This window comes from Fundulus heteroclitus, chromosome 20, assembly GCF_011125445.2.
Source record: "Fundulus heteroclitus isolate FHET01 chromosome 20, MU-UCD_Fhet_4.1, whole genome shotgun sequence".
Taxonomy (NCBI): Eukaryota; Metazoa; Chordata; class Actinopteri; order Cyprinodontiformes; family Fundulidae; genus Fundulus; species Fundulus heteroclitus.
The window spans coordinates 12,680,624-12,706,656 of NC_046380.1; the positions used below are offsets into that span (position 1 = coordinate 12,680,624).

At 36.1% G+C, this 26,033-nt stretch overlaps 1 protein-coding gene across 2 annotated transcripts in view; it reads left to right on the forward strand.

Annotated features, from left to right (window-relative positions):
• LOC105918743 (cadherin-22) overlaps positions 1 to 26,033 on the forward strand; it is a 278,331-nt gene that overhangs the window by 211,204 nt on the left and 41,094 nt on the right. For both annotated transcript variants that reach the window (XM_012853899.3, XM_036151556.1), the window contains exons 6-9: positions 3,883 to 4,050; positions 6,373 to 6,554; positions 11,729 to 11,985; positions 19,261 to 19,397. In XM_012853899.3, the coding sequence (XP_012709353.1) occupies positions 3,883 to 4,050; positions 6,373 to 6,554; positions 11,729 to 11,985; positions 19,261 to 19,397 (744 nt within the window). The remainder of the gene's footprint in view (positions 1 to 3,882; positions 4,051 to 6,372; positions 6,555 to 11,728; positions 11,986 to 19,260; positions 19,398 to 26,033) is intronic.

A 26,033-nucleotide genomic window follows, 5' to 3' on the forward strand; every position in this document is an offset into this window, starting at 1 on the left:
ATCATCAGTTTCTATGCACATGGAGGCCAAAGTAAAGTCACCGTGACAGCCATAAAAGGGAAGCTGACATCTCAGTCTTAAAACTGCCTCTTTTCAATTTTTATATTGGCTATAAAAGTCCAAACTGCAGAACAGCTGTAAGAACATGGGATTAGACTCTCAGTTTCCCTGATGAAAACAGGTAATTGAAAATATAAAGAAATACGTGATTTGTTTCCTCTTGGACTCATTGCTGTGTGCACTTTTAGTTTTCCTACTATTTTTAAGTATTAGTAGGTACATGATGCAGCACTAATGGTGGCTGTAATCATTTGTATGGCAAAGTGTAAACTTGGTGCTTTGATATGCAATGTTGTTGCAATATGCGAGGAGTGCACTGGTTTAGACTCCTAATCCAAAACCTAACTCACCCGCACTTTTTTTTTTCTGTATGCAATCAATCCTTTTATTGGTCATAGGGTCGTCAAAAGATAGGGTCCAAAACCGAGACACTGTTAGTCAACCAAACAGAGACACATATGTCATCAACAATATACACAACTCCCACTAAAGGTCAATTTAAAATCTCAAGTTAACATGCATGCTTTTAGACTGTGGGAGGAGAAGTATCCAGAGAAAACCCACACATTCACAAGAAGAACATGCAAAATCCTCATAGAAATGAACCATCAGAGATCCAAACTTTTTGAGGAGATAGCCCTAACCACCACATCACTGTGCAGGCTGACTTTAGGCAATTTATATATATATATATATATATATATATATATATATATATATATATATATATATATATATATATATATATATATATATAAGAACTTGCTCTATAATAAGTGCTTTCTGGATATTAGCTTTGTAGGCATGAGCGTGCTCTTACCACCATAGAAGCGTTTTAATGGTGTTCAGGATGGCTTTGGCATGCTTTCATTCTAGCCCTATATATTATTCATTTTATTAAACTACACCATAAAATGGTGTAATGGCAGCGGGCCAAATGTGATATGGTCTCCCCCATTAAGCTTGTCTGAGGAAGAACTGAAATGCTTTACCATTTATATAGTCACAAATTTGGGCCAAACTGTGTTTTAGTTCTGCATCAAGGGTTGTAACATTGTAAAATATATGTAGGTTTATGCATCTGTATGTACAGTAGCTGGTCTTTCTTTCTTTCTTTTTTTTCTTTTTTTTGAGGTAGACTATGCGACATGTTGAGTTGTGGTCAGGTTTTTTATTAGAACCTCTTAAGACCTGAGAATTTTGGTCTAAAATGGCTTTTAGACACATGAAACACAAAGGCTGAAAAACTTGTTTTTTTTTTGTTTTTTTTGGTGTGTTGTAAATTTAAATTACAGATTTATCAGGAGAAAGACAAATATATCCTTGAAGAGAAACAGATCATTTTAGGTATCAACAATGTTTAGACTACTAAGGTGTTAAGAGGATAAATATAATACGAAAATTAAGTATAAAAGATTCCCATGAGTATGCTCCATATGCACATTTTTCCTTAGCAAGGCTTTCCATAGGCTCGGTGCAAAAGCATAAAACTATTTTCACACATGACAGCCAAAGATATGTTGTTCCTATAAAACTCCTTGTCCACAAACTTTGGCTGAAATTAAGAGCAGAACAAAATTCCCTGCCCAGCCCATATAAAGTTTCTATTTTTCTGAAGCAATGTATTAATAACTTCGATTTTTTTTTTTTTTACAATAACCACAAGTGTGAATTAACTTTCTTATAGTTAATGACATGGCCCATAACAATAAAATTAATAGCTCACATGCCTGTTTGAAATATAAAAAGTACCATCAGTACAGCAGTGTCACATGAGTGGGCCCTGCATGCAAACTTTCAGTGAAAATTTGGGAGAAAATGGTGAACAACCACATAAAAAATGTATCTGTTATGTGAACTCTGACACTGAGCAACGCCGAATGATGCATTGATAATGAAAACCAACAAGACACTGAATCCATCGAAGTCAAGCTCATTAACATAACTATTTTCTTTCCTTTTTTTCCATTTATTTGTATAAATAGTTAAAATAGAGTGTGTAAAGAAAGAGTCCTGAATTTTTTCCTTGTTTTTGGGCATTTAAATCTCATTTACTCAAGCCCAGATAATTTACTGTCATGCACATCATCCTCGAGTTGATAAAAAAAAAATTAGCAGTTTAGGCATTGTACAAGTTGAGAAATGCCTTATAAAGTATGAGTATATATTTTTTTTGGAAAATAGACCCTCAGGCCACCATGTCAAATGAAGAGTCATATTCCTTTGTTGTTTTGTAGAAAGTGTGGTTTCTGTTGAAAACATTAGTATTTATTAGAGATTTATATATACACACATATACATATATATATATATATATATATATATATATATATATATATATATATATATATATATATATATATATATATATAGTTGTCGATCACACTGCTGCACAAATTTAAAATGTTGACAGTGTTTCTCAGAAAACATATAATTTAAATTAATTTTTATCGTATACCTGCCATGTACCTAGCATTTGAAAACCTTTCGACAAGTAGGTGTCAGGAAACTACATGTGAGGTGCCTAATAAGTAAATAAATAATTTTATCTCAATGAAACACTGCATTAGCTTTACCTTACAATGTTAACAGAACATCTTAAACAGAAAATACTTGTGGAATTCTCTTTTTTGGCACTAGTAGCCTTTATTTGACTGTGAGAAATGGAGCGAAGATTCATGAGCTCGTACTCGAAACTGGGATGGCTACATTGAAGACTGAAGCCTCTGAACATGGGTTACACGCTCTACTCCTGTACCACTGCTACATCCCAAAAAGAAAAATACTTTTTTTAATCCACTATATGAACGTTAGCAGCCCCATTTTGATACATGTTGCTTAATTTAATTAAGATGTTGTTTGGCATATGACTTTCAGTTACATATTGTATCTAGCATGTCAAATGAAAGATATTTGAATAGTGACAAGGATGAGGATTGGGTGAACACTTCCTTTAATAACCCATCTATCCATCAATTTTTAAACCTTAAAACATAATGTAGAGAATTGTTAATAGACTTCCTGGGGTGACATGTTGCTCAGCGGGTTAAATGAGCAGAGACAGCCTTGTCGCTTGCAGAAAGCAACCCAACCTGTCAGTCGGCAGAGCTTTGCCGCTCCATAAATACCTGTGCAAATTAAAAGGCCTACTTTTGAGAAACTGACTACATACTGTATATTCTCTCTTTATATTCTGACATGAGTACATGGGACATATACATTTAGTTATAAAATTTTAATAGTGTTTTAGGAAACCTACGAATTTGAGCTCTTAATTTCTTTTTCTCTGTCTTCCAACATACTGTAAATCCTATGACACTTCCTGGGAGGACTCTGAAGGCAACACACAACTCTTTGTTCTGATTTGTACCGGTAAAGTGTCACTGGCCAAGTAATTCGAGGCATCAAAGGCCTTTACGTTTCTACCAGAATTTTTTGTTCTACTTTAGAGTCACACAAATGGCAAGTGAGTTTTATCTGTTCTATATGTAATTAGATGTTTACAAACAAGTACAAAACAGAAGCACAAATGCACAAACCGTAATTCCAAATCCAAATTGTTTCTACAGGTTCACAAACCTTAATTTTGCAGACATTTTATTTCACAAGCTGAACTTGGTTTCGCAGTGCAAAATGTTTAAGTGCAAACTTGTGCCCAGGCATTTGCACCTTTACTTAAAAACCGTGCTGAAGCTCTTGTTCAGACAGTTACTACAACGTGTTATTGCTTAAGATAACAACTAATGTAACCTTTCCTGGCCCCGATGACTAACTGTTCAACTTCTCCTCTGCCTTTTGCTTTCAAACTCTCTCAATCATTAGGAATAATCAAGACAGCGGTGGCAGATTTGGACCGGGAGACTCAGGATCGTTATGAGTTGGTCGTCATGGCAACAGACATGGCTGGCCAAATGGGTGGTCTCTCAGGCTCCACCACGGTGACCATAGTGATCACGGACGTTAATGACAACCCACCACGCTTTCCACAGAGTGAGTGTTTCCCGCACATTCTCTTACTTTAGACTTAAAACGAGATGGTCGTGAAGGAGAAGAAAGGAAAGCAATTGGAAATGGCTGAGTGACTGTTCTTTGGAAAGAGAAATGAGACCATAATAAAAGAGACAAATAATGTGCAAACCTGCAGCCCATTGACACCAATAGGTAGTTTCATGAGTGAACTGCAAACAGCCAAAGAAAATCCCTTAAATTAGATTAAAGGGGCATTCTGACCCACAACAAAGCAGTCTATGAAATGTGGGGAACTGATCCAAATCAGTACAGAGTTGACTATTTTTCAGGCAAGGCACGTACAAGACCTTGCAAAATTCCCTTTGAACAATTTCCTGTTTTGTGAATCTACAAACTCCATTGTCTTTTATTGGGATTGGAGGGTGTTGGTTCAGTGTGAAGAGTAGAGTTAATTTTCCTCTATACATGGCTCTTCTCATGTTGGCCAAAAGTTTAATTTTGGTCTCAGACCAGACTGACTTCTTCCACATGTTTGCTTTGTGTCCTACATGGCTTTTGGTAAGCTACTATAGAACTCCCTATCGCTGTTTTTGAACAATTTACTTGTACTTGCGGCTCTTTAATAAAGCCCAGATACAGCTAAGCACCCAAAACTGTTCCTACAACAGGCAGAAGATCTAAAAATTATTATTTAATTTTCTTCGTATAATTTTTCTAGTAGGACGAGACACAGGCGTCCCTCAAAGCTAATCAAACAACGTAAAATGAGTACATGTTTTAAAAAGAAATAGCTTTTCATTTACATTTCATAAAAAAAAAAAAAACAATATCAAAAATAATTTATACTCATCAAAAAAAATCTTCACTGACCTTTCAGATGCCAAACCTTCAAACTAATCACTGGCAAGATTTTTTGCTTGTGTCCACTGCTTTCCTGAAGTCTTTAAGGTTAGAAGTTCTCAATTTCATTGTTCTTATCTTCTGCTCTCTTCACATACTAGGCATCTGATTTAAGGTTGGACTCTGCCGGGTCAGTCCAAACGTTAATCTTAATTCCAGTCACAAGAAACATGTTGGAGTAATTAAAAGTTTACTTAAAACCTAAATTTGCCAGGGTTATGAATAAATTGGGGCTTACTTGTATGTGGAGGGCACAACTAAAAGCTGTTGTGTCAACAGATTCCATAAACGGAATCATGAACTGGAAAGTTTATTTATCATATTAATAGGACTAAATGCTTTTTGGCTAAACATAACGGAAAACTATGAATCATTTTCTCTCTGATTTGCAGTTATAAACAACTGTACTGTGTCATCATAAAGCACATAAAATGCCAATATAATTTAAGTCGTATTAGCTAACCAAAGTCACATTTTCTTTATATTTCAAAATTTCTTATTGGAAAATCTGAGATTTATAATTCTCTAAAACAGTACATATACCATCCCCAATAGTGCAGTTCAAGACTGAGAAATACCATGTAAAAAGAAAAAGCAATTTCTTGTCTGAATCCCACTTAAGCTCTTTTTTTTTGCCGTTCTTTTTTAAGATAAAGTAGCAGTGTAACCCTATAAACAGAAGTACATTTGATTAAGCCAGTGTGCAAGCAGTCTATTTGACAGTGAGTGATATGTCTCCACACACCTTTTCATATTTGTGTACAAATCGCTTTTTCATCTCAGTAAATCATATTTAACCAGTCAGAGCGATAAGCCCTGCAGAATTATAGTTCCTCCACTGCTGGATGTTAGGAAAAGGAATCTGGAGTTCTATAAATCAGTTACAGAAGAGGATGACATATGGTGCATCCAAGTACATAATCACACAATTTCTGTTCCTGTAACAAAGGCATTTCATCTTGTTACTGTTTATCTAGTTGATAATGATTTATGGTATATCCTATACATTTGTCTTGAACACTTGTGTCACTTCAACTACAACATTGGGTTTAGTCTTGCAAAACAATGTCTTTGAAAGCACATTGTTAAATATGTGTTATGTAACAGCTAACAGAAATGCCAAAGCTAAAAATAGAGTTAAGATGGATGTTATTAATTAAAATTTTGTCATTTTCAACATGTCTTTGGTATGATCTTACATTCTTGCTTTTCTCAGTCATGTTTCTTGTGCATAAAAGGTTCTTCAGTACCTCCAACACTTCCCACTCTGATTTCCTTTTCATGGCCATCTAACTCTCCTTATCCTGGTGCTTTTCCTCTTCATCTCTGTGTGACATTTGTAGCCCCCATTCTTCTTTGTGGTGTTTTATATAACTCCATCTATACCCACCTTGTTTGAACTGTCTATGCTTTCTCCCTCCGGCCACCTCCTCAATTTACCAGAGATGTACCAGTTTTCGGTGTCAGAAGGGGCAGCTGTGGCAACACCGGTCGGACGCGTCATTGCTACAGATGCAGACATGGGGGAGAACACAGATATGAGCTATCTGATCAAAGAGGGAGGAGATCTGTTCAAGGTCACCACAGATGTGGAGACGCAAGAAGCTGTTGTCTCCATCAAAAAGGTACAACTGAATTAAAGCAGTTCTGCTGCAGTCTTTTCTGTTTACTGATACAGGTTTTATTTTTACAGTAACTGCTTGAATTTCATGTTAAATAATAAAAACGAATGACTAGAAATGAGCTTTGAGATAATTGCCATTCCAAAAAGAAAGACAATTTGCATATGGTTTGAATTGACTGTTGAATAAACAAATGAGAAGAATTATGTTCTTACTTGTAGTAATATGTCTTCTTTATACACTGTATTAAACAAGATCATAGACTTGTTCTCATTCTAGTGATATTGTTGCTTATTATAGTTTCTGCTAACAATACCACTGGGATGTCTTCTGTTACATCCTATTCTTTGCTATTTGGTGTTGGGAGTGGTTTATTGTTTGAAAAGTGTATTTTTATTCATTAGATATGGATAAAATAACCACCATGTTGCTTTTAAAATCTGTGCAATGCTTTTAAGTAATTCTTACACAAATGACACATTTTCCTCACATGAATAAAACAAAAGCAACTTACCTAACATTACTGAATAGTAAGAAAATAATTATATCCACAAAGGCTAATGAGAAACTACATGTTCCAGTAAATCAGGAGAGTAGCACACAGTGTTCAAAACATTATGGAGAATTACCAGTATAATTCGTAAAATAGGCTTTCTTTGTGTCTTTGTTTTTTTTGTTTTTTTACTATTATACCTTTAAATTTGAACGCGATCAGAGATGTTGCAGTGTGCTGTGCCCAATGGCAAAAAAAAAAAACTATAAACAATGGTTAAATACCATAAGAGGGATAATGACAGATTTTTTTTCCCCACTCTACTGACTCAGAGCCACCAACGATGTTGAATTCTATGTTGATTCCTTTATAAATCACAGCACTGGCCACGTTTATTGCCATCCTTGGTGATGATGTGTAAAAGCCTTCAAATAAATGTTTATTTTGTTCTTTATAATAATCTTTCACTGATCTAATTTTTAACTTTAACCCAACATTAAAAGTAGATGTAAAGTATTTTTTCATGTTATGAAATTATTGTTTTCCTCAAAATCATCAGAACACCTTTTGTACTGAAATAACTGAAGCATTTTTTTTTAAATATGAAAAACTTCCTGTTTCTACAGGGTATAAATACGGCATTACACAGAAACCCGTTTTGTTTAGGCAAAAAAAAGCATGTTTATTTTTATAGGAATTTTCAGCAACAGGACAATTCAAAGTGCTTTATATGATGAAAACACAAGTACAATGTGGTGACATAATAAAGGAAAGGAAAGTTGGACTACAGACTGATATTAATGATGTTTTAGTTAATAGTTTGTATAGAACAGTCAAAGGCAACTCTAAAGAAATTAGATTTTACCTTCTTTTTTTTTTCAACCAATCCAAACACGTTACAAATAACCATCCCTCCATGTATTGTCTCTACCTGCTCATCTGTGTAAGGATGCAAAGGGTTGGCTGGTCCCTATCACCATCAGTCATTAGATTATAGGCATGATACACCATGGACAGGTAACCAGTCTATCTCAGGACAACACAGAGACACACAGGACTGACAACCATGTACACATACACTCACACACTAATTACTCTTCAACTTGCCCTTAAAGGTAGAGTCGCCGATTTTTTCGGAAGTTTCCCCAGGTCCCTTTTTGAATAACTGCACATGCGTAAGACCGTCTTACCTTGCTCTTCCGCTCCTCAAGGGGATTGCCTGAAAAGAGAAATCTCCCAAATCCGTCTTATTTCTTTCTACTGGGGCCTTCCTCTTCTTCTCATAAACTTGTACGTGGTTTGCTTCTTGGGACTCTCAGCCATGTTCAAAGTATATGATGAGAGCAGTAGAGCTGCAATGAACGGCTATCACCGAAGCTAACCACTAAGCTAACCGGATACATAATCACTAGAAGTGCGCATGCGCAGCCAGTAAGCAGAAACTAATAAGGAACATTCACGCACACCGACGTTACGTGAACACGTCAGAATGATTGGCATGTGGGACAACCAACAGACGAGGTAATACCTCCAGAACTTGAGGTTTAGAGGGGGATTAGAGAAGGACCAGAACTCCCTCCCAGCCCTTCGGACTGAATGGCAGTGATAGACGCTTTTACAGACCTGCAGCTCCCACAGAGATCAATTATTTAACCTCCTTTTTTCTGAATATATAATTTATTTACTACTTTCAGGATGGAAGAATGATTTTACCCACTATAAAAAAGTGTTTCAGAGCAGGAGTACCAACTACTTCTTTAATCTGTCATGTTTTTAGACTGTGGGATGAAGCTAGAGTACCCAGAGAGAAACCACGTACAGGAAGAACATGTAAACTCCATGCAGAAAGGCCCCAGGTGGGGATTCGAATCCAGGACCTGCATCCTCCAAGGCAACTGTGTATGCATATTGCATATCCACTAAATGGATATGCTAAACGGGGAGAGGCTGGTCTAAATGATTGAACATTATCCACCTCAACAAATCCCTATTCCAACACTGAGCAGCTCAATGAAAAAAAAGTAAAAAGATGCCAGCATACCTGGAAAAACACACTGCAATAACAATGCAACACAATCTTACCACTCAAGCAACCTTTCAAATTAAAGCCTAAACCACTCTATGTGCAAAACTCACTGAACCAGCAGCTTATTTTATGAAGCCAAAAACATAAATAATGTCTTAACTATGCTGGTTTATAGTCATAACCGATGTGAGGATATATATGTTTCTACTCTTCTGTAAGCCCTTCATTGTCCCATTATCACAGTGCCATGATCCTGTCTCCAGCAGTCACTGGGCGAGAGATGTGGCACTCCCTGGACAGGTTGCCAATCCATCACAGGGCTTTACTGTATGTTGTTTTATATCTAATCACTGATTTTACAGTGATGGTCATGATTATTATGGACCACACTGATCAGAACAGTGCAGATCTTTTGTTATTTTGACAGATTTATTGGTATTATGTTGTTATTGCGTTTTCAGAAAATATACTCCAAAAATATACTTTGTTACTTTTTCTGAAAGACTGATGTTCATTGTTATTTACAATTTCACTGTTCTATAAATTAATTTCAAAGTCTTTCAAGATATTTGGTTATATATTTGGAGTCAAATATATCCCACGCTGTGGTTTTTAATGGGTAAATAATAGATTGTTGGAGTTTATTCAGACTTGGAGTTTGTTCCAGATTAGTGAAACCTATAACTAAATGCTGCGTTTCCATGTTTTGTTTTATTCTGAGGATGCCGTAAGGCTTTAGAACTGGGGTGCTTGCTTAATTTTAGTGAGGACAGCAGTGTTCTGGATCAGCTGCAGCTATCTGATTTTAGGCAACCTGTGCAGATACTGTTGCAGAAATCAGACTAAAGATGAATGCACGGATGAGTTTTTCACAATCCTGCTAGGTCATTAGTCTTTCAATGTTGGAAATGTGACTGAAATGTTGGCCTTCAGGCACCTGAAAATTTTTTCAGGTGCCTGAAGGCTGACTTTGTAATTATATTTAGCCACTGACCACTGTGGGAAGCTGTGGGAGGTACGGCAATTTCTTTGCCAAGCCCATCCCTTTCCATGCTAAGCTGGATGGAAAGGAAAGTGAATACAATTTTAATATTAATTAGCTCTTGCAACAAATGCAATATTAGGTTTACCATCTTCATAAGAAACATTAGATGCAATCCACATAAAATCTAATGGAGCAGTGACTAAAAAAGTATTTTTGTCTGATCTTTATAAACAAAAAGGTGTGAAGTTCGACAAACTTTACTGTAATTCAACTGAAACTGTAGTTTTTGATCAGATAAAACTATAGGTGTGTTTTCCATGTGTCCATGGGGTTTTAAAAACACATTGGCTATGTTAGTTGAGAAATAGCAGTCTATTTTGTGAACCATCAAGTTGTATAATGCTTTTGAAGTAGTTGTGCACTCTTGCACTTTGTGCAAATATACTTGATGTTTAATTGACATTGTTTTGTTCACAATAAGGTACATTAACATTACACAACTTCACCATCTTGTTTTTTCTTCACCATTATTCATATTAATTGAAAGTCTGGAAATAAAATTTAAATTCTCAATGAGTTACCACCACTGGTCAGTTTTTTTTCCAGCCATATTAATCAAGAGGGAAACTTTTAAATACAATTTAAATTTTTAACTATCCAGCCTCCCCTGGGGATGTACCCTTCAGGATACTTTAGCATGAAATTACATAATTTTATTATTGGTTCTTTCCTGGGATGTTTGGGTTACAGTTGCACTGATTGTGTAGCAATGGAGTGCATGCACATTTTACATGACGTTTGACAGATGCAGAACCCACAAGGTGGGATTTTTTTTACTTGTCCAAACGATCTAAGGCATCCTTAATTATGCAATGATCAAATATTTTATACTGCTGTGTTAAATCTAGGAATAAGAAAGGCAAAGAGAGAGCATTATGTTTTTATGACATCATGCCATCTGATGCAATTACATTGAAAGGCTGATTTACAATAGTGTGTTGAACATCTTAGATTTAGCTTTTTGATAACAAACACTACATACATATGGATGAATGTGTAGTCCGCCATACTTTCACCTTTCTAGCAAGTATGGTGGACAATATCAGATGCTGTGTGTCTTTTTCTATTCCGAAGTTCCTGAAAACCTTATGAATAAATGACATCCTTTTTTTTGAAATACAGAGATAAAAAAACAGATCTAAACTCTTGAGTAAAAGGGAAAATAGGTTACCATTGCTTCTTTCAACAGGATAAAGACCTCAAACGCATGCCCAAACCAACAAAGAAATCGTCAAACAAATGCAAAATCAACAGAACCTGTCCTTCTCAATTTAACAGTCCTTAGAACTAAATCCTGTTCAAAACTTGTTTGCTGAGGAAAAGGGATCATAAGATGGACACAGGACTCTGGACACTATGTCAGATTCTCTAAGCAGAATGGTAAAATATCCCTCTATCTCTTTACCTTCCAACCTTGTGATATATTTTTTTAACATGAGATCTGAATAAATATACACAGATTAAAAGGCTACATCAATAAACTATGAATTTGTTTTAAGGCTTTTTACACATCTTAATCAAGAATGCCAAGAAATATGGATGATGTTGTGGCCAATCAGTTTTTAATAGACCTTTTCACTTGAAATCATATATCTTGTTTGCTTCTTTTTCAGCCACTTGACTTTGAGAGCAAGAGGACCCACAATGTTGTCGTAGAGGCAGTAAATAAGCATGTTGATCCTCGCTTTGTTGACCTTGGATCTTTCCGAGATCAGACAATCGTTCGGGTCAGTGTGTCTGATATTGATGAGCCACCCATCTTTCAACCAGCGGAAGGCGCTGTCATGGAAGTCCAGGAGGATGCTAAAGTTGGATCACTTGTTGGCATTGTCACAGCCAGGGATCCAGATGTGATGAACAAACCTGTGAGGTATGGAAGAGATAGGGCTAATTTTAACAATAGAAAATAATTACATATTTCATAGATTAAAGAATTCCATCTTCATTCATACATAAAGGCCTGGGCAATGTACAGACTCTTTTATCAGCCTTTTTCTTCAGTTCACTCGTGTTTCACTGACTTTAGTTTTGTAGTCTGAAGATTTATGCTAATAAATAAGAATACAGGCTCCTCATGCATATATCTAACCACACAATAAATATTTGAAGTTTCTGCTGGTTATTTTCCTTAAATAAGTTTTCCTAAGATCAGTGTTATTTTTCGTTTCCAAAGTGTAAATTCAAATGGTTGCGCCTATACATCAGAGACCATTTAAATTTGTTTGGTCGCCCTCCCAGAGACACAGCTTATGGAGGAGGAGGGCATTTTTAAGGGTAGAATTGATTACCGTTAGATTTGTCTAAGAAGCCACTGTGTGGATATAAGATGATGCATCTTCCAAGTTGAGTGTTTTCAAGCTGCAAATTTTAAAATTGGGGGAATTTGCTATTTGTTGTGGTTTTATAATTATTACTAAAAGCTGCTAGAAATGTGTTTCTCTATATTACAATTTTTGAAATAGTAAAGGAACATGTTCATGAATTGCAGTAGAACTGTGTGCTTCACTGCTTTGATATTAGAAGTGCTAAATAAATAGTTTATTCTTCCAATATTCACTATGTTTTGTGTGTAGCAGCCGTTTTGTGTACTAAACATCAGGCTGCTTGGCAACCTCTAACTTTGCCCATCAGAATTCATATTTAAGGGGATGTTTTCAACTCTGACCTTGAAAAAAGACTACCAAATCCAAAGAATTGAGTAACTGTGTAATCCTGAAACCCCCATACCCAATCTCACACACTGCGCTCTCTAAACAGTCTTCTAAAGGTAATTCTTTTTGGGGGGGAAAAAATATTTTGCAGACCTCTGGTTTAATCGAATGAATTGACAGCTGTTCTTTATAAACACATCTCAGAAAGACCTAAGGATTCTACTTGTTGAAAAATCTACATTTTCCATTTAAAGTAGTGTAATCCATTGCCTAAAATGATTGCACATACATGGATACTTAATTTATGAAAAACATGGAACAATGTATAATAGTGTGAAAGTGTTTACCCCCTTACCTGATTTCACTTGTTTCAGAACATCAAACTAATATAAATATTAGCTAAAGACAACACAACAACAAAATGCTGTTTTTAAATTAACATTTTTATTAAGGGAAAGAAATTCAAACCTACATGGTGCTGCGTGAAAAAAAGTGATTGGCCCTATTAAAACATAACTATGGTTTATCACACCTTAGTTCACCTTCTCTAGCCACGTCCAGGCCTGATTACTGCCCCACCTGATGGTAGACATCATGCTGAAATCCAAAGAAATTCAGGAATATATGAGAAAGAGAGTAATTGAGATCTATCAGTCTGGAAAGGGTTACAAAGTCATTTAAAAAAAGTTGTAGCTTTGGGACTCCAGTGAACCACAGCGAGAACCATTATTCAGAAATGGCAAAAGCATGAAACAGTGATGAAACTTCTCAGGAGTAGCTGGCTGACCAAAATTACCCCAAGAGTGCATCGATGATTCGTCCAAGAGTTCACAAAAGGTCCCCACAACAACACCGTAAGAACTGCAGACCTCGGTTTTTATTTTTATTTACATTTTTTTATTGTATGTTTTTAATGCGGACCCCAAGAAGACTAGTTGTTTGCCATGGCAACAGCTAATAAGGGATCCTTAATACAAATTACAAAATTACTTGCCTCAATTAAGGTCAGAGTGCATGCCTCAACCATAAGAAAGAGATTGTGCTAAAATGGTCCACATGGTAAAGGTCCAAGATGAAAACTACTGCTGAGCAAAAAGAACATTAAGGCTCGGCTTGATTTTTCAAGCACATCTTGACGTTCCCCAAGACCTGTGAGAAAATATGGGCCTGATTAAACAAAAGCTGAACTTTTCCAAAGGTGTGTTTCCCATTACATCTGGCATAAACATAGCACCGCATTTCAGAACAAGAACATCATACTAACAGTAAAATATGATGTTGGTAGTGAAAACTACAACAATTTTGCAAAGGTAAGTGAGCCAAAATTCCTCCACAGTGCTGTAAAACACATATTGTAATTTTTTGCAAACGCTTGATTGCAGCTGTTGCTGCTAAGGGTGGCCCAACCAGTTATTAGGTTTAGGGGGAATCACTTTTTTTACACATGGCCATGTAGGTTTGGATTTTCTTCCCCTACCAGTAAACAACTCAATTTAAAATAATATTTTGTGGCTGCACGTGTTGTCTTTGACTAATATTTAAATATGTTTGATGTTCAGAAACACTTAAATGTGACAAACATGAAAAAAATTAGAAATCAGAAAGGGGGAAAACACTTTCACATGACTCTGTCTTGTGCAACTGAAGACTGTATACATGCATCCAGGTCTTTGGGTTCTATGTCATCTGAAGTGTAGTTACAATGTGAGGAGAAGCCATAGATGAAGCTATAACAGTTTCATTAACAGAGTAAACCAACACACAGGTCCTGTGAATATCGCTCCAACAAAAATTGCATGACATCCACTGTTCTATGTGTAACAGAACACAAAACATTGGTATGCTGCTGTTATGCCATAAGCTGGTTGAATATGCTTATTATTATTATTAATTATAATTTGGTATTATAATTTAAATAATAAATCATTCAACTCAAATTTCCGCTATAACAAATATAGTTCAAATGGTGGTGATGTTAGCTATAAGCTTGTAAGTATTTATACCACTAATGCATTAGTTAATTTGCTGTTGTGAACTCATTTATGCTGGAATAAATGATCAGGTCGGACTGTTAACCGACCAGGTTTATCCAGCAGGCTGTGAGAACCCCAATGTAACTGCAATTAGAGTTTAAATCCTTATTCCTTATCACCATCCAATGATATTGTCTCTGTATTAATATCAGATGTTAACTCCAAAGGAGGTTAGCTCTGATTTCTGAATACCCAGGCAACTGTGAATTGGACTGAACACAAAACAATGTCTATTCCGCAGTCGTTGGTTTTATTGAACCAAAAGCAATTCCCTGTTACAGTAATTCTCTGATTCAACAACTTTGGAATTCTTACTCACTACTAAACTAAAACATGCAAAATATATATGTGGAAATAAAGAACAAAACAAAAATAAACAATGGATTAAAATGAGCGGTTAGCAGATCTTAACTTAACTCACAGTTCAGATACACGTCACCCTCCCAAGATGGCTGCTACGATGACGTATGAGGGGAGGTCCTAATGACGTAACCACGCTTACGCTGATGGGATAATGCCTCGCTTAAAGAGGGCGCAGCTAACTGGGAGTTTAAACAAACCCGCGAATCGAGCTCGGACAAAGAGATTAAACTGATAAGGAGAAGCGAAAAGAGAGAGGGGGGAAAGCAGGGGAAAAGATGAAAAGGAATGAAGCAGTAACCCACGGCGGGGTTCTTGATGGATCACAAATCAACACAGCAAATCAATTGTAAAATGCATGCACATACAAAGAAAATGTTCAGCAAAATAATTCCAACTTCGTCGTGGAATAAAAGCATTAACCAACACCTACAAAGTTCTAACGCCTGCCCAGGCACTTCTAAACACCCTGTTGGTGAGACAGAAATAAAAGGGGAGACCCCGTTACTTTGAGGTGCCTCGGGGCTGGTCCGGAGCGCTCCGAGAAATGCGGTTTTCTGGACGCGTCTTGACGAGCGCAGTTGACCGCAGGCTGCAGCGGGACGGGGAAAAAGCTCCTTCGTTTCTTCCTCCGGGTTCAACAGTCGCTTTATTGGCCAGACAAAGCGGGGTCCTCTTCGATCACTGGGAGATGCGGCGTCTCTCAGTCTTTTGATCAGAGGGAATTTAAAAGTACTTATTTAAGTCGACCTCCTGTTATAAAAAGCAGGGAATAACCGTTGCGTCGAAAAATCTCGGTCCAGCGAGAAACTCGAACACGTGGCGTGGGATCACCCCAACGGAATCAGCTGTGTGTGTCTTCTCGGGTTGGCTAAAGCCAGGGAAGAAGGAAGATTGTCGTGTGTGATCGGCTTTTATAGCCATCACCATAGCAACCTTATCTTGATCGGCGGCCATTTTGCCGTGTTGCGTGATGGGAGTTGGTGGCCATTTTGACCACATGAGTTAGTGGCCATTTTGACCACAATGCATCATGGGTAACGTAGTCCGTTACGTCCCGAATTGATGCCCGCTTTCTGTCACGTCTGAACTGGCACAACACTGCGTTAAGCGTCACATATCTGATGTTGTAGAGTTATATTGTTTTAATCACTATCCATCAATATTAAGATCTATGCAGTGATGTGCTAGCTCATCCCTAAGGACTAGTTCGTAAGTCAGTTCAGCCAGGTTGAAACAAATTCATACATATTTATAGTACACCACCAAAATAAATAAAATGTTAACAGCTTTAACTCTAACTAGTTTAACTAGTTAATAACTAGTTAAACTAGTTTAAACTAGCTTAACTAGTTAATAACTTTGACAGTAAAGTAGTGCATTCAAACTATGTTTGTAGTCACTTAAAATCCCCTTAATAACATCAATTAAGCTTTCTTTGAACTATTATTGCAGAGTCATAAACCTATAGTAATAGAGGAAAATGTCCAAAAGCTGAAAATTGAAGTTGTTTGACACTCTCACTAATTTTTCGAGCTACAATGTCAAAATAGTATAATCCACTTTTAGTTATTTTGGAGTTAATCCACTACGATGTTCCTCCTTAGTAAAATATTAAGTCTGTTTAAGCATATCAGCTGACAAAATATTTTATCTTGTAAATTAAACTTATCTCTGTTGCTCTTCCGGATGGTTGGAGAGAGAAGATCAGATCTGCAGCTTCTATGTGTGTATTTGCTCTGTATATCACACATAAACAATAACCAGAATGAATTAATAAGAAAAACTCTGTATAACTTGATACTCTTAATGGTTGGAGCTTGGGCCTTTAGTTCATATATAAAAAACAAAGTCTAAGGTGGCATAGTCGATATAAAATTGAGAGGAAATGCATAGACCTAAATTGCCAGTATAGGTCTTCACACAGCTCTGCTGCATCCACATGCTCGCTTACATTCGGCAGACACTGAACACACAGTTTGAGGGACTGCAGTTGCTTTTTTTCTCCACAAACTATCCCCCCAAATAGAGTGCTAAACAAATGACAAGATGAACTCTGAGTTCTCTTCGCCTTCTTTAATTAAAAAACAGCAACATTAATTTCAAAGTTATTAGAAATGTGAGCTCCATTAATTTATGCATTTGAACTCCATGCACAACACTGGAGGAAAGGATGTATTTGTGGGTTTTAAATGTAGAGGAATCATCAAGAAAAAATAGATTTTGCCTTAATAACTTAGTAACAGTAGAACGACAATGTGGGACTCCTGTCAGTCAGATACATTCTATTATTTTTATACTCTTAACTATAAGCCAAAAATTATAAAATTTTAAATCTAAATTTTAAATAAATTCAGTTAATTAAGCAATGTTGGAAATTGTAAACTAATCAAGAATGTTCCTATTTTATTACACTGCACAAAGATTATTGTTGCTTGTGTAATACTATTTTTTGTCATTTTGGTGAATTTGGGAGTACGGGCGAGTTTACATTTAAACACTTAAAACATACAGAACATATCACAGGCAGATATTTGATTGCATCCATTCTTAAAAGTATATTCTTTGTTTCTGCTTTGCTGTGCCAAAATGTGTCACTGCATATCTGTGGTGTATTTAGAAATACAGTGATTAAAATTTGGCCTAAAAGCAAAAAATAAATAAATAAAACAGGTACATGTCATCAGCTACATGATGAAAGCAAAGCAACTACTTTCATTCCAGATTCTCCTTTTCTATACTCAACTTTCAAAAATATGTGTAAAACACAAAAAGGAAATTATTCTCTTAACCCCTACTGTTTTATGAACTACTATAATTAGGAATCAAAGGCCTTGTTTGTTATCCCACTCTGGCTTACCATTACATTTTGTTTCATAATCCTAACACGTAGCCTCCTTTCTAATCAGACCACAAGAATGCTGGCTGGCAGGTTTGTCAGAAGCCATAAGAGCTGATAGAGCTCATAATTCTTTATTTTGGTTTATGAGGGTTCAAGAAAACCATCTGCATGTGTACATGTTTTTCTGCTTGTGTTTAGGGGTGTGTTGAAGTGTGTGTTTGTCGGATAGAAGAGCCAAGAACAAAGAAACCTTTCAGCAACTTTTTGTTTACTCACCAGTCTTTTGAGAGCAGCCAGTATCCCATTGAAGGAAAAATCCATTTATGCTTTCGCCAGAGTGCACAATGAAACTTTAATATTTTCCCCCACTCCCTTTTTTATTTGGAAAGTGTCACTATATGCACTCATGCATCTTATGACATTATCAGTGATGTGTCTTGCACTGCTTTAACCAATTTTCTAAATTAAGACTGACATTATTGCTGGTTGGCCTTAATATTTTCGATTGTTTGAATAGTTTAATTCATACAACACTTTATAATATTCACCCTACGTGAAATAGGGTTTATTTCCTGTCTGTTTATTATTCAATATATTGCCAAAAGTATTCACTCACCTACCTTGATTTGAATATGAGCTTAAGTGACACCACATTCTGACATCCATAGGGTTCAATGCATCAATTTACGTGGCCTCCCACTTCAGGCTGAGTTGCTGTCACCCAATTTCTTCATCTTTGTTAAAATACCATTGACAGTTGACTGTGGAATATTTAGGAGTGGGACTTGTTGCACTTGTGGCATCCTATCACAGTACCTCTAATGAATTCACTGAGCTCCTGAGAGTGACCGATTCCTTAACAACTATTTGTCGAAACAGCCTAGGGGCTTGATTTTGTACACATGTACCCATGGAAATGATTGAAACACCTGAGTTTAATTATTTGGATGGATGAATGAACACTTTTTGGCAATATAGTGTATTTTTTTTTTTTTTTGCAATTATCTCTTAGTTGGGTTAGATAGGATAGAACAGCCAAACAAACCAGGAGTAAGCAGGATGATATTTGATCAACTAAACATTATTTATTCGTTAAATGTTATACATAGTCAATGTTCATCTTTTAGGAAATCCGAAAAATTTGGTAAAAAAAAAATTGACAACTTTAAAAGATATGTGAAATGTGTTTACATTTACCACTTCCTTTCAATTTCTGTACATCATTATTTTTATCTCTTTGTATTGTTTTTTTACACCAGGTTTTCCATTGATCCAACAACAGACCAGGACATGATCTTTCATATTGATGCTGACTCAGGTGCCGTCACGTTAGCAAAGATTTTGGACCGAGAGACAGCGGGCTGGCACAACATCACTGTGAAGGCTGTGGAAGCAGGTACACAGATCTCTTTTTTATACCTCCTTTTAACACTGATTTGGTACCAGTTATCACCAATCCCAAATCTGTAATTTGTAAAAAATAAATTAATAAATTAAAAACTATTTCCATGAGTTGCAATCTGAGAAAAAAAAACATTGAAATTTGTTTTACCATTTAGACTGTTAATGCCAAATGACTAAATAAAGTCTGGAATTCAAAGGTTTTATTATTTTATCATGGAACACTTGATTTGATGAACAAAATAAGAAGTGAGTTTTTAATCATTTGCAACTTAATTATCAGTAGAACTAAAGGCTTTTGATTAGACCAGTGGTCCTCAATTTCTGTCCTCGATGTCCAGTGTCCTGGAACTTTTAGATGTGTCCCTGATCCAACACACGTAAGTAAATAGCTGAATTAGCTCCTCTGTATGCACTCAAGTCCTCCAGCGTCCAGCTAATGACCTGATTATTTAAATCTGGTATGTGAAGCAGAGTAACAAATAAAAGTAGCATGACACCGGCACTTGGGGACTGGAATTGAGGACCACAGGTTTAGAGCATTCACTGTTTTGAGGTGCAGTATAAAATATTGAACGGAGGAACAGAATTGTTAATACTTTTAAATTACTTGAAAAAATTGCAACTCAGTTACAATTAAAGGGAAAAAAAGACAGTTGTTAGGATTAGTGGGGTTGTGGGAGGAAGGGGAGTTTACACTACTTTTGATAGAGAGCTTGCCGTGTTTGAAACCACTGATTATATATATATATATATATATATATATATATATATATATATATATATATATATATATATATATATATATATATATATAAATCCATCTATCATTTTTTTTATACACACATATCCTTCCAGGGTCTGTTGATTATTGGTGCTTATCTCCAGTGGTTATTGGGTGAGAGGAAGGCTTCACCCAGGGTAGATCACTAGTCCATCACAGTGCATAGAATATCATTGAAAATTTAATTTAAATCAGTAATTCAAATAAGGTTATATGGTTTGAATAAGTAATTCAAAATGAAATCAAGATTTACATAAAGCTTTGCCTTAGTATCAACTGCAGCAACTTTGTTGTTGTTTGTGAGAGTGAGGCACATGCATTTTATGGCGAGAGGCGAAGCCACAATGTCATCATTTCAGAAAAGATGGGGCTCACATTTACAAACGGATACATGAAACCGACTGTTTGAAATTCATCCACTCTGGGACCTGTATTCTAAAACGATAATTTATGGTCACCCAAAAATGTCGGATTTTTGTAGAGGCACAGACTAGACAACAAATAACTTTGCGGATACACCTAATCTCGTTTCCAGGTGGATGGGGCCATAGTTATATGCATGCCCGGTGTTTTTTATTTTGTTTTTTTTTTTTTGTGCATGTTTCAATCACAATGTCACAGCGCCACCAATGGTTCCGGCATACCTATTACAGCATTTTCTGTGGTGCTGCGTCCTCTCATGTTAAAAGCACATATTTTCTCAATCATTTTTAAAAAATTGCCTTGCTCGTCTTTGTGTAGATGAAGCCTAAATAACATCAATGGAGCTGGACTGATATGCAAGTCGTATAGTTGCGTTGTAAATCTTTCATGGAAACTTCAATTCCTTCTTTTTTGTGTATCAATTATTTTTGGACATTTTTCTAGAGTGATGTTGGATACTGTGCTGCTTGAAGGATTTTTGTTGGGGTTTTTTGGTTTTTGGAACATTTGTTATGATGCATAACCATAGCAACCAGTTTGTTTTGTACAACCTGGAGCAGCTTATTAACATCTCAAAAGCAGAAATAATACTTAAACCATCTCCCCAAATCTCAGATGAGCTAAAATAGGAGCCACCAAGGTTTCAGACCAGGAGCAAGAAGAAAAGAGAGAGGGAGGAAATGTTAGCCATCTCGTCCATTGATTATTATGGGCAATGTGAGATATTTAGGAAAAAAGTTGGAGGAATACCAAGCCTTAACAAGGACCCAGCCAGAATACAGGGAATACAGTATTATGTGCTTCATTGAAACATGGCTGTAACTTCCCAACTCCAGCGTCTCTCTGCCAATCTTTCTGGCCATACGAGCGGGCAGTGATTTAAAGAAGAGCGGAAAAAGCAAAGGTGGTGGATTGGTGGTGCTGTTGAACAACAAATGGTGTCATCCAGGACATGTCACTGTGACGTTTTGTCTCTGCAGCCTGGATATCGAAGTGTTAGCAGTCATCCATATTATTTGCCCAGAGAGTTCACCAGTGTTATTTTGACAACTGTCTACATTCCACCATCATCTGTTGCTGACACTGTAAGTGATGTCATCAACTCAGTTGCGGATAAGCCACAGACACAACATCCAAACGCTTTTCTGGAAATATCTACTGATTTTAATCATCTCTCACTCTCGGCTACACTTCCAACTTTTCAACGGTTGGTCACCTACTCTACTAGAGAAAACAAATTCCGGGTTCGTTTTATGCAAACGTCAAAGACTCATACATATCTTAAGGCAAGACCTCGTTCTGCCTCCTCTCTGCTCAGAATATAAGCCTATTTTTTAATGGCAACCTGCATTAAAGAGAACTGTGACAAAAACAGTCACAGGAAGCCAAATACGCCCTTAAGGGTTGTTTTGAGGCAACAGACTGGTATGCACTGTGCCAAACACATGGAGAGGACATTAATGCCATGACTGAGTGTGTGACTGACTATATAAACTTTTGTGTGGACAACACCATTCCCATCAAAACAGTTAGATGATTGCCCAACAACAAAGATGAAGTAGATCACAGACTTTAAGCAGAAGGATGATCAGACAGATGGACATCTGGACAGAGCCAATGATCTGAACAGGTTCAGTTCAGGAACAAGCTCGGCATCCTCCACTCCTGCCCACAGCCAAACAGTCATCACATCCTCCTTTAACACAAAACTTCCCTGTCATACCTCCAATGTTTTATCTTTACTTTACCCTTCAGCCTCTACCTGTTTGTTCTCAATAGAAGATGTTGTTTCTCCATTTGACTTTTCTGTCTCAAGTCAAGTGAAGAGCCAGCAGGACAGATTGAACCAAAATAAGGCTAAAGGTCCAGATTGGTGTATACCCCAGACTCCTGAAGGCAGTCATACACATCAATATGATATATTAGCAACATATTGCACTTGTAGTATATGCTAATTGTATTTTTAAATCAAAACTCTTGATGTAATCATCAGGGAAATCTTAGTTGTTGGTGTAGTCATCAATTTACTCTGATGCTTTTTTTGTTTCATTCCAGAAGGAAAATATAGTCATCATCTTAGTCTTTCAGTTTACAAAACACAATGCTAAAAATGAATGAAGAACATTTCTTTTTTTTTCATCTCACTGGGTGTGTTTGTCATAGGAAAAAAAATGAAATATGTAATAACTTAGGTAGCAGGAAAGTTATTACCAAGCCATTAGAAGAAAACTTGAAAATGGAAAAGACCTGCTGTTTTTCACTTTTTCAATCTTATTCCGATGAAGTGATTTTGGGATTGCAGCAATGGCTGAATAGATTGGATTCTGCATCTAACTGGGATCTTGTATCTCGCTGAGTCAGACAAAGAAAACAATGCCGTAAACAAGGCTAAATTTTAAATTCCTTTATATTTGTTATATGTTTTGTTTTTCCCCACTCTCTCATTTCTTTAATTATCAATACAACATAAACTGAATATATTGCAGTTTTACCCAATACAGATATCAAGGCAAAATCTGAGCTGTTTGAGTATTTCTGGAATAATATTTGTGTCTTTGTGCATTGCACGATGGCGTAGGCACATTTTAATGGTAATTGAACATTTAATGCAGCCCAGCACCTTTCAATGTTAGACATAAACACATGCCTGCAACTGAAAGATAAAGCTTCTTGCATTGACATCCATAGAAATATCTACATAGACAAAGTATGTGGTCAGTGGCATTAGAATGCCCACCCAGTATGTTTCTTTATTGCCTGTTAGACCGTCTGAGCTCTGGAGGCTTTGTAAGCTGACAGGAGAAAGAAAGAATAATGAAAACATAGAGACAAAGAAAAGTAGACACAAGAGAGATGGAAATTGGTAGGATGTTTGCCCATTTATGCATTTAAAGAGGCTAGTTAGAGCATTTTAAGAAATAACTTTATTTTAACCATAAGATTGTATTCTATTTCAAGTCTAGAGCACCACAAGGTCAGGTTGTTTGAGGACACGGTTACACTCTTATTTTGTGGCATAAGCCTCAATTATTCCAGTCCATTATGGAACTTTGAACTATTTTATTGTGTGCGCATCAGTATTGCACAAGCAAAAGCAGCCTTATGACAGTTGATACGGAGTGAACGTTAAGGTTAATCACTGTCCTAAAAGTGCACTAAATGTCCAGTTGTGCATGTAGTCTAAGTGAAGTCACTTCTGTTTAACTTCCAATACATATTCCACTAATCCCAAAAAATTGCCCACACAGCATTCTTTAACCTCACCCAATTAAAAGTCTATAGCAACTCCTGCAGACACTAGCACAATGAAAGATGAAGCAACCTCTCATCTGTATAGTGCTTGTCTTCCATGTACGGAGCACAGAAACTTCCATGTGCGAGAGAAGCACTTAATATACTGTCTCTAGTAGCGTATCCAAGCTTCTTGGCAGTCCTCGCTATCAAAACGTATCAGGTTAAGTTGGAGTGTCATATAATTTTTGAGAACTGATAGCAAGCATGATGCTACATTTGCAAAACTGTTTTTTTCACCTAGACAGGTAGGTGGAAAAAAAGAGCTTCACCCTGAGGGCAAAAACACACTGAAGAAGCTGAAAGTCTTTATCTCTTGCTCTGTTGCATGGAAAATATGTTTACTATGCCATGATTTCCTTGCATTTCCTGTCTGGCAAACACATGCAGACCTTTTGACTTTCACACTATTTGAACATTATCTCTCGTACGTCCAAACAAATCACACACTGGTTAGAATGTTGAAGGGAGATAAATAGGTTCAGGGATGTGAAATATGACAGGAACATTGAGCTGGAAAACAAATTGGCAGTGAACTGTTTTATATGCAAAGCATGTGCAACTTTATAGGCTAAATTAAACAGGGAGGGAAAATTAGATAAAACTTACGTTACACAGGGCAGTAAATGTTGTGCTACTGTTTGCAGGTAACACACAACAGAATTTAATTTGTTACATTTGAATGAATATTGTGTATGGTATTGTATTGCAGAGTACCTGTCAACAAACGCCGGGATACCTATAGTAATAATATGCAATCGAGGAAGAGTAACTGTTTTTTGTTGGTTTGTTAAGTTATATATTTGGTTGCATTTGTACTAATTATATGGTTGGAATAGGTGAAATTTCATAAATATTTAAATATGTTTTTATGTGTAGAAACATTTCCACTTTCAAGATATAATAAATTGTTAATCAATTACAGTGGTAGAACCACAAATATTTTCCCTTTAAAGTATTTCTAATCCCTTAAAAAAGGTACAGAAGACATTAAAGGTCTTCCTAGATTGTATGAAGCTATGGCAGAGCTTCTATTTCCTTAGCAGTTTATACACGTTGTCAAAAACTGGTGTGATCACCTAAGTAGAAAATGTCCCTAAACATTTCCCTTCTTTATATTGAAAAATAAAAGACAGGGGAAATTGTTTGCATATTCCAGTCGCAAACATAAAGATAGTGACAGCTTGGAAACCAAAGAAATGGTACTCATCATTTTTAACATAATACTCTTTTGAAACAAACATTTGTAACAGGTTAGAGAAGTCTGCATATTTATCTGTTTAATGGGCAGATCCCTACAGCCTTGCTAGCATGGCAGGTAACATAACAAAGGTAGAAACAAAAGTCCTAGTATTGTGTAAAATAACCATTTTTATTTTAGGAATAAATAAAAAGAAATAAAAAGAAACCCTTCTTTTTTTTACCAATCCCCCCGCCAATAAAACGTCATGTTTTATTCTACCCAGCAACAGAGAGGAGACACACCTTCTGCCTGACTAAGATATTTTTCTCAACAGAATGAAATAAAATGTATTGTTTCAAGTTGTTCTTAAAATTTCTAGGTTTTTAACTCTATCCATATCTGTGAATCACTTTTTTATTGTTGTTTTGTTAGCATTCGTGTTTGTTTCAAACACATCTCTCGTATTTTACCTGTAACTGATCTTTATATTCCTAAAGAAGAAGTAAGTAATTTCCTGAAAAATGAACCAAAATAATTTTTATTTCTCACCTAGAATAGAAGTAATATTCCCTATAAACAATAAATTCTCTCCATCAACAATGTTTGAATCGATTTCTCTCCTTTCAAAAGCACAACTATTTCGGTTTTTTTTTTTTTATTTTATTTTTTTTAGAAATTTGCCTTGCCTTGCCTTATACCGCTATGAAAATATGCAGATGAGATACATTTTATCATAGCCATAGAGGAAAATAATTAGTTTCAATGGCCTGAAGGGTCCTCAATAAACAACATGTATTAAGAATAAGTAAATATTAGAAAAGAATATTGAATAATTATAAATAAAAAGTGAAAAACTTTACAAAGAATATATGCTGTATAGCATTATAATGTCCAATCACAGCTCTTAAAAGACAGTGTCACACCTAGCAATGGGGTCAACCACGCATCCT